The sequence below is a fragment of the Pteropus vampyrus genome, unplaced genomic scaffold, assembly GCF_000151845.1.
Source record: "Pteropus vampyrus isolate Shadow unplaced genomic scaffold, Pvam_2.0 Scaffold213, whole genome shotgun sequence".
NCBI classification, from domain to species: Eukaryota; Metazoa; Chordata; class Mammalia; order Chiroptera; family Pteropodidae; genus Pteropus; species Pteropus vampyrus.
The window spans coordinates 3,627,450-3,636,377 of record NW_011888994.1 but is presented as its reverse complement, the minus strand read 5'-3'; the positions used below and the strand labels follow the sequence as shown (position 1 = coordinate 3,636,377).

The 8,928-nt window shown below is 43.5% G+C and overlaps 1 protein-coding gene across 2 annotated transcripts; it reads right to left on the bottom strand.

Annotated features, from left to right (window-relative positions):
• Positions 1-3,270: 3,270 nt before the first annotated feature.
• LOC105300541 (bcl-2-like protein 2) lies at positions 3,271-8,928 on the bottom strand. 2 transcript variants are annotated; one of them, XM_011372811.2, is made up of 4 exons: positions 8,801-8,928; positions 8,415-8,502; positions 7,500-7,939; positions 3,271-6,890 (listed from the first exon to the last, which is right to left on the bottom strand). In XM_011372811.2, the coding sequence occupies exons 3-4, from the start codon at positions 7,929-7,931 to the stop codon at positions 6,741-6,743; spliced, it is 582 nt and encodes a 193-aa protein (XP_011371113.1). In that variant the 5' UTR covers positions 7,932-7,939; positions 8,415-8,502; positions 8,801-8,928; the 3' UTR covers positions 3,271-6,740. The 2 variants fall into 2 exon arrangements, with proteins under 2 accessions (XP_011371113.1, XP_011371114.1); XM_011372812.2 differs by lacking the exon at positions 8,801-8,928 and adding an exon at positions 8,618-8,760.

Sequence of the window (8,928 nt, the reverse complement as noted above, 5' to 3'; positions counted from 1 at the left end):
TGTGATTAAAATTACGTATATCTTATTTAAAAAAAAAACAACTTGGGCACTAGGGGGAAAAAGGAACAAGAACCAGTACAATCTTTTATTTGGCAATATGTACCAAAAGCTTTTTAAAATGTTGAAATTCTTAACTTGGTAATTGTTCTTATACTATACTCAAAAGAAATAATTTGAAAACTAGAAAAATATTTGATAATGAAAATGTTCATCAAAGTGAAAAAATATAAACAACTTGAACGTCCAAGTGGACACTTACGGGAAAATTTTTATACAACATAAATGTAATTTTATATAGTTATTATGCCTTCAAAACATTTTTAATGACAAGGAAAAATGTTTGCGATATAATGGTAAGCAGAACTGAAGTATACAAAATTATATATACAGTATGATCATAAACTATAAGCACAGATGAAAGACTGGAAAGAACTATGCCAAAATGTTAATAGTGGTTCTCTCTGGATAGTAGGATTATGATTGATCATCATCTTTATAATATTCTATGTTCTACAATTTTTCCATATATTTTTATTTAAAATAAAAAAAAACCACTCCAACTTCCAACTTACTCTAACAAGCATAAGATTACTTTTACAAACACACACATTTAAAAAAATATTTGAATGGTGGCTTGTAAAGTAAGATACTTCCCTATTAGAACCTAAACTGTAAAAGGCATGGACACTACCTTACTAATATTTGTATTTCCATTGCATATCTCTGTGTTCAATAAATGCTAAATGAATGAATGATCTTCTGTATAATAATGTGAGTTCATATTTTTCCTGTTACTGATTCATGGAGAACATCAAGAGATACATTCCTCTTCGAGAATGAATTTTTTAAAAATCAGTATGTAATGATGTGAGATTTACCCATTATGAGTATAATTTTCCTTCAGTAATTATTAATAGAGGGCCATGGAGTTTTGAGGAAACTAAAACTCAGTGATGTGTCCTAGAAGGAAAAATGTGTTAAAAAAAGGGAATGGTCAGTGGAGTTGATAAAAGAATTAAATCTATAAAAATGGATGAGGGTATCTCCAGTGCTGCCCAGAAGGGAAAAGTTTTCTCACTAAACATAAATACTTGCCTATTTGTAATTCCTGCTTTGAAATTTTTACCAGCTACAATAATTATAATAATAATTACAATAATTATCATGTTCTATAATCTAGAACTACGTTGTTTAATATGGCAGCCACTAGTCACATGTCACTACTGAGCATTTAAAACATGAGTAGTCCAAACTGAGATGTTCTGGAAGTGTCAATTATACACCAAATTTCAAGGGCTTAGTATGAAAAAGAGAGTGCAAAATAATCATTTAATATTAATTACAGATTGAAATGATCAGTTTTATGTACTGGGTTAAATAAAAAATTAAAATTTGTTTTACCTGTTTCTTTTTGCTTTTTTAATGACACTACTGGAAAATGTAAAACTATGTATGTGGCTTGCATTATATTTCTATTGGACAGTGTTGGTATAGAACCTTGGAGCCTTGATCATTTACTTACCTCTATTTTAGAGCAGACTCCAATTCTTTTCTAATTAAAGTCTGGCCCCACCTACCTGAACTCCCTAGGTCTGCCCTTGTATGGAAGTGGGGTGGCCATTTAAATGAGAAGGAGTCTTTATTGGGCAGCTTAATTTCCATTCTGCTTGGTTAACTTTTTAAAAACTTGGTACCCGAAAATCTTGTTTTAATATACTGCACCAGCAATACGTGTTCCTTATCCAAAAATCAGAAAATACTGACAGCAAAAAGAACAAAATAAAACCACCCATAAAATCCATCACCCAGAGATCGCTAATGATATTCTGGCATAAACCACTCCTGAAATTTTCAATACATATAGAGGTGTACGTGAACACACATGTATGTATTTTATTTATTTAATGGAATCATACTGTATATATTATTTTCTAATCTATTTTTTTACCAAATAAGATACAGAAACATCTTTCCATATCAATAAAAAGATTTTTCCACCCAATTTCATTTTTTATGACTTTACTCAAAAGTCACCTTAGAAATGAGGCCTACCCTACCACTCTATGTAACATTGAAATCCATACACTTCCAAGCCCACCTTACTGAATTATTTTTCTTCATAGCATGTCACCTAACATGAAATGTTATGTTAATAAATATTGTAAAATATATTGTTTTTGTTTGTTTCTCTTACTAGAATGTAACATGAAGACAGAAATTTGTGCCTGTTTGTTCATGGCTCTATCTCAGTGCCTAGAGCTGTGCTTAGTACATAGAAAATGCTTGACTATTTACTGCATGAATGTATGAATGATTGAATGAAGAACTATATAGCATTCCATTATATTATGTTTTCTGGTTGATTTAAAAAATATTTATTTACATCTCGCCTGTATCCACATTTAAGGCAGCTTTTAAAGTTTTCAAAAGATCTGCCCTTAAGTAAAAACACAGAATATCTACGGTTCATCCATTTGCTAAAAATTTTAACAATGTTGCAAAAATTTTAAATGTTGCTTAACTTTTATCAAAAGTGTCATTTGGAGAAATAACATTCACAGAAAACCGTCTAAAGGATAAACAATCCATCTGTTTACACAGTCTGAAATTTAGCCCTATATTAAACTATAGCACCATAGAGCATATTTAGGCTAAATTGTGATAAGCTTAAGACCTACCGAATCCACATTTGGTGTTTCTATAAGAAACAGTGGTGTAAAAACTCAACATCGTATTTGCTGTCAGGTGTTATAAAGGGTGGTGTCCTCTATATCTCTCAATGTCTTCTCAGAAGAGCCACAAAACTTTTTGCTCATTTTGATAACTGATGGGCCTTTATAAATCCTAGGAGGAATGTAAATCTCATCATTTTCCAATTTGCTTTAGCTGCCAAGCTCAGAAATGAATTCATAGCCTAGCTTTAATACTGCTTATAGAATGCTTTTCTGTGCGTTTATTTTCCCTTTGCTTTCATTTTATTGTAATGTTTTCAACTTTTCCTTCACCCCCTACTTTAAAAGTCTATATTTTCCTATTGTATTGTCTTTTTTGTGTTCTAGTAAGATGTTGCAAATGCTTTGTGGACCTAGGCAAGTATAACTCAATCAATCATTAAATCAACCACACTGCAATGCAGATAAATGCACTAGCTATCATAGCCTAATGATATTAACTATTAACATCTAGTTCCATTTCCTCTTGTGCCATGTTCACCAAGCCATTCTCTGATTTTAATATGGCTTGCATAGAGAATGAAAATGCAACACTGGATTCCTCTAAGCAGTATATTTCTACAATTTAACACAAACTCAAATACCATTTTATTGTACTAGATTATAGAAAGATTAGAAATTCCTGCTTGTTATTTAAAATTAGGATCACTATTTCTGTCAGACATGATTTTGATGTGGTCCTAGAAGTACAGAGGGATGGTCTGAATAACTCCTGTAGTTTCCATTCAACTTAACAGTTTGCCTTAGAATGGCTGAAACCAAATGTCTCAGGGGACCAGGAAAGGAAGCAGGGGCTCCATCATCGCCAGACTTATTTTAAGTCTGAAGTAGGCAGCAGGGTATTGGGGAAAGTGAAATGCTCATTATCACACACTTCTTGTTTAGAGGCTGAACCACAACTGGGGACTTGATTACCATCATGCAAAGATTTTCGGTTAGTTTTCTTTTGGTTTTTGTTTATGGCCATCCCAAAGTACCATATACACACTTCCTCTTAAGGCTTGGGCTGGCACAGATGGAGTTCTTGGCTTTGGGCATTTGGCCAGGGTGGGGGGATAGGGGAATAACTCTGATTTTCTTTAAAAAAATTTTTTATCTCAATGCTTTCCAAAGTATCAATTACTCTAATTCTTGCCCTTAACAATTCACGAAGAGATGACTGGATCAAGAAATGTCCTAACCCCAGGGTATACAGTGTAGAAGTCACAAACCCTGCTCAGTCCTTCTCATTAAACTTCTGGGCTTTATTTATTTATTTTTTAATACGACCATTACATATTACACAAAAATAAAAGTCAAATGAACTTGGTATTTATAAATTATTAAATAAAAATACAGGAATATATATTTATATTTATAGAGCTTTTTCTTTTCTTCTAAACTAACCAAATCTGTTCTCCCACTGTTTTATGATTTAAAAAAGTAAAATAGTGTATGCCCTAGGATAAGTGGGGAATGGGATTAATAATCGCAGGACCCAGTTGCCCTACTTCTGCTCCTTCCTTGGCCTAAGCAAGTTCCTATTTGTCCCTTTGGGCTCTGGAGAGCAAGAAACACCCTCTCCACCTATTTAAACTCTGAAAAATGGCAATTAGATTTATTTCCCTTATTTAAAAAAAATGAAATAGATTTAAAAATTGGGAGCCATACTCAGCCTTCCTGGCCAAGAGCTAATCCCAAGGAACTATATGGCTCTAGAAGAGAGTCTCTACTTTTCCCTGACAGAAGAGTCTCTGGGGTTTCCATTGCCCCTCAATCTAAGAAGGGCAAGATAGTTCAAAACAGCCCACTGTGGTCCCATCCAAGCTATGCTTCTGGGAATCCAGACCACGCTTCTTACACTTTCAGAAAACAGCCTCTGCTTCCACACAAGTGTGAAGGCCTCAGAGCAGGGCATTTTGGTAACCATGGGCCCTGCCGCCCCTGTTTGCTAAAGGCCCCCCAGAAGAGCTAACAGGGATAGGAGTCCTGTGGTAGAGGGTAGGGTGATGAGTCTGCCCCAAACGTGGGGGAGCACAGGCTCCAATTTGGAGCTGGTGATCTAGCAGTGGTTTTCCAACTTTTCTTCAGCAGCAAACCCCTTAATGCAAATAAAATCTTACCCTGAACCCCGATATATAAGACAGCTACAAGGGGAGCTGTTCTGTTTGAGGGCAAGTAGCCCAGCCTGCTCAGCTTCTCCACCTTCATCTCCCCCAAGGACTCCTGAGGCAACCCCTAGGAAACTTTGGGGCTCTGCCAAGCAGTTTGAAAACCACTGGCCTGGTTTGTCCTGAGCAAGTCAGAGACCCCCCCCACCCCAACTGCCTGCCACAGAGCAGCTCTGAGTTTCTGGTATCGGCATACTCACAAACAGACCAAGTGGCACATGCAGCCTACCACCTCCCCTATAAATACCATTAAAAAGTGCAGCCCTCTCTCAAAAGCAAAAGTGTGGGCTAAACACCTGAGGCCAATTTTGGTCCCACATTCTAGTGAGTACAACTATGTTGCCACCTTCTGGGACCAAGTGAAAATCTCCAAGAAGAGTCAACCATGGTCTAGCTAAGCTGATCAGTGCTCAGGATCAAGGGCAGGGTTCTAGAGCACTGTGTCTGAAGAAGTCGGCATTGGAGAGCAGCAATTTTAGCACCTTGGAAAGTGCAGCAGTGAGGTCTGGCTCAGGGCATGCAACTGGAGTGAAATCATTTCTTTCTCAAAAGAAAAAGCCATAATTCTGAATCTGTTCTGGAGGACTGTGAGCTCTAAAGTTAACATCCTCAGACTCTGAGGTACAGACAAGTAACACCCATGCAAACAGCGTGGCTTCAAAGAAAATACAAATGCTTCCATATCATGGTAGGTACTCTAGAACCCATATACCTGGCCCTTGATAAAGCAGCACCAAAGCCTACCACACGCAACAGGCCAGTCACAGAGTACACATCACCCTCACATCCATGGGGTTCAGAGCTGGAATGTTCCTCTCAAGGCATCAACCGTCTCAGACACAGTGCAGGACCCAGACTGTATTCTAGATCAGGATTTACGTCCACACACTCAAAAGGAAAATTAATTAGAGCCCCAATTTAGACTTTAAGTTTGGGTACAAAAGGTCCCGGGGATAGGGAACACTTTTAGGCACCAGTGTGCCCCAGTGGGAAAGGAGGGCAGCAGGCAGGCTCAGCTACCAAAGCCTCTACCCACTGCAGGCTCCGCGGCCCTGCCTTTCTGTCAGAGCCCAGGAGGCAGCAGCAAGTGCATGATGCACAAGGAAGGGGGACCATGAAGGAACAAGGCCAGCTACAGAACTGCTCTTCTCTCCAAAGGCCTGCTAATGACTTTCTGTAGAGAAGTGCCCAAAGCCCTCAACTAGATACAGTGTTTCTCCCTCAGCCTTGAGGCGACAAGACAAAGGAAGGAGGGAGAAGGGGGTTAGGGGAGGCAGAGAATTGCCCCTAGTTCTTGCCACTACAAGAGGGAATATTTTCTCCTTGAAGAATCCCATCACCACCAGATTAGACAAGCAGCCCAGCATGCACATGAGCACGCGCGCACATGCAGACGCATGTCCAAGCAGCCCGTTGTCACAGCCACCTCTCCCTATCACCTGAGAAACCAAGCGTCCATTCAAAGGGATGTGCCTTCTGTGTTTTCCCCAAATCTCACTCATCCAAAGGAGATGCCAGCCCCTTATACAAGTCCATCTTCCTCAGGGCTGCAAACCAAGCTCCAGTTGCAGTTTCCTGTACCTATACCTACAGGAATAATCCCTCCCACCTCCCCCCAACCCTGGAATGACTCCATCTCCTGGCCCCCTAACTTTCCAAATACACTCCCCAAGGTCTCCAGCCCACTCTTCCAACCACCTGCCTGGCACACTCAGCCCTCTCATACGCTACCCTGCCCCATCCCATCCCCGTGCCATGCCCATCCATTCACCCCATTTCTTTCAAGGGCATTTCTCTGTTCTGTTCCTGCTCTCCTGTCCCCCAGCCACACCTACCCCCAACCCGGTCCTGGACTTTCTCATTTGCTAGCAAAAAAGGCCCCTACAGTTACCAGGGCCCCCAGTGCCACGGCCCCTGTCAGCACTGTTCTCACTGAGGCCCAGTTCCCCTCCCGCAGACGCCGCGCCTCCTCCAGGGCCCCGTCCCCGTATAGAGCTGTGAACTCCGCCTGTGGGAGAGAAGGGAAGTAGGAGAGAAAGGAGAAAGGGGTATCAGGAGAGGAAAGAGTGGAGAAAAGAGGAGAGGAAGAGTTCCAGTTCCATCCACTGCAAGCATTACCCCACACCCAGCTCCTCTCCGGCCAAAGCTTTACTGGTTGCAATCCCCTCCCATCCCCCACAAGTGCCTGGCTCATCTGCCCTCCCTGCCTCAAGTGAATTCCATCCTTTCCTTGGCCAAAAAGTCTGCTCAGAACTGGCATCCCTTGCCAAGGCTTGCCTGATCACCACCCATCCCTGATTCCTGCCCCCATGCCATGTACTCAGGTGACAGCTAGATACCATTTCCCTATGGGCACTCCCCTGGATACTGTGTATTCTGTCTTCTGCTTTGGACCATGAGCCCATCCAGAGATGACTGCGTGGCAGTCCTGGAGCTCAGAGTCCAGCATGGTGCCCATGGTGAGGGTGTCTGATTCTACCCAGATAGGGAGCCTCAGCCCCCATGCCTCATTTCCAGCACAGCCACCCCCAGGCCAGAGCGCCCCTACCCTCCCATCTTCTCTTGGAGACCACCTTTTCGGAGGTATGTGCAGAGCAGCAATTGAGAAATTTCTTACCCAGCCCCCACTGCTGTGGATCCAGTCAGCCAGCCTCGTCTCCAGGTATGCCACCATCCACTCCTGCACTTGTCCCACAAGTGGCTCCATCTCCTTGTTGACACTCTCAGCACACAGCGCAGCTCCAAAGACAAAGAAGGCCACAAGGCGGCCCCAGTTGGGGCCCCCTTGGAAGAGTTCATCAGAGACCTGGGTGAAGCGTTGCTGGGCTGAGCCCGGGGTCACATGCAGCTGAGCCGCCAGATCAGAGAAGGTGCGACGGAAGCGGGTCTCAAACTCATCTCCAGCTGCCCGCATGGCTTGGTGCAGCGGGTCAGAAGCTGGGCCCTCTCCGGGACCAGCTCCACAAACATAACCCTTCTGTCTCAGCTTATAGCCTACAAAGTCTGCCACTAGAGCCCGTGTGTCTGGGGCTGAGGCTGGGGTCGCCATCCGGGCGGCTGTAACAGTCAAGGATGAAAGACTAGCATGAATACATGGACCAAGATCCAGATTGGGGCATTTCGGGTTTATCCAACCCAACGAGATAGGGAGAGAGAGGTGGGAGGAAATGCTCAGAGACCATTCGGCCGGGAGAGGCAAGAACAAGGATATTAAGTCATGGTGAGGGCCCAGGGCATGAAAGGCTGGCCATTAAATTCGTTATATGCCAAATTAAATGTAAACTAGTAAATTTTACTTTAAAAATATTTTAGATTCTTTCTTTAACAAGACAACACTAGCTCTATGATATCCCTACAAACTCTGCTCTCCACAGTACACACCTTTTGGCTAGAGAAGAGGCTTAGGACCTCCCTAGAGGTTAAGATGTGAAGATGCTGGCAGAGGCACAAGATGGGAGAGGAAACAAGGTCTGAAGGGAAATGTGGGAGAAGCAAAGGGTTGCCCGGGACAGAGAAGGAAGGGGACACTCACCCAGCCTGGATGGCAGATCTTAGGACCCAGCGCTGGTGGCAAGGAGCCCCCAGCTGAGGCCTTTCATCCTCCTGGCCAGCGTGGAGCCCTGGGAAGGGGAGGAGGATATGAGATAGGCGGGGAAGGCCAGGGATCAGGGTCTGGGCCGAGAAGGGCTGGGGTTACAGCTCCCAGGACCGGCCCCTGCCCCCAACACACTCTACCATCTGTGTGGCTGAATCCATGTTTAATGACTGTCCTCCCGGGAAACCCAGGGCCAAGAGCTTCCTGCCGACACCATCTCTACTCCCGGCTCCCCCCAGTGCAGCCCAAAGGCCCAGCTCCTCCCTCACCCCCACCCTTAGCCTATCTCCAACCCCGCCTGCCTGCCAGGTTAGGGATCTCACGGGTCAGGCCGCTGCCGGGATCCGGGCCGTTTCCTGGTGCAGGAGCTGGGAGGGAGGGAGAGAGGGAGGAAGGGAGGGAAGGAAGGAGGGAGGAGAAAGGGGGGGTGGGAGGGAGGGCCCGGCGCCGG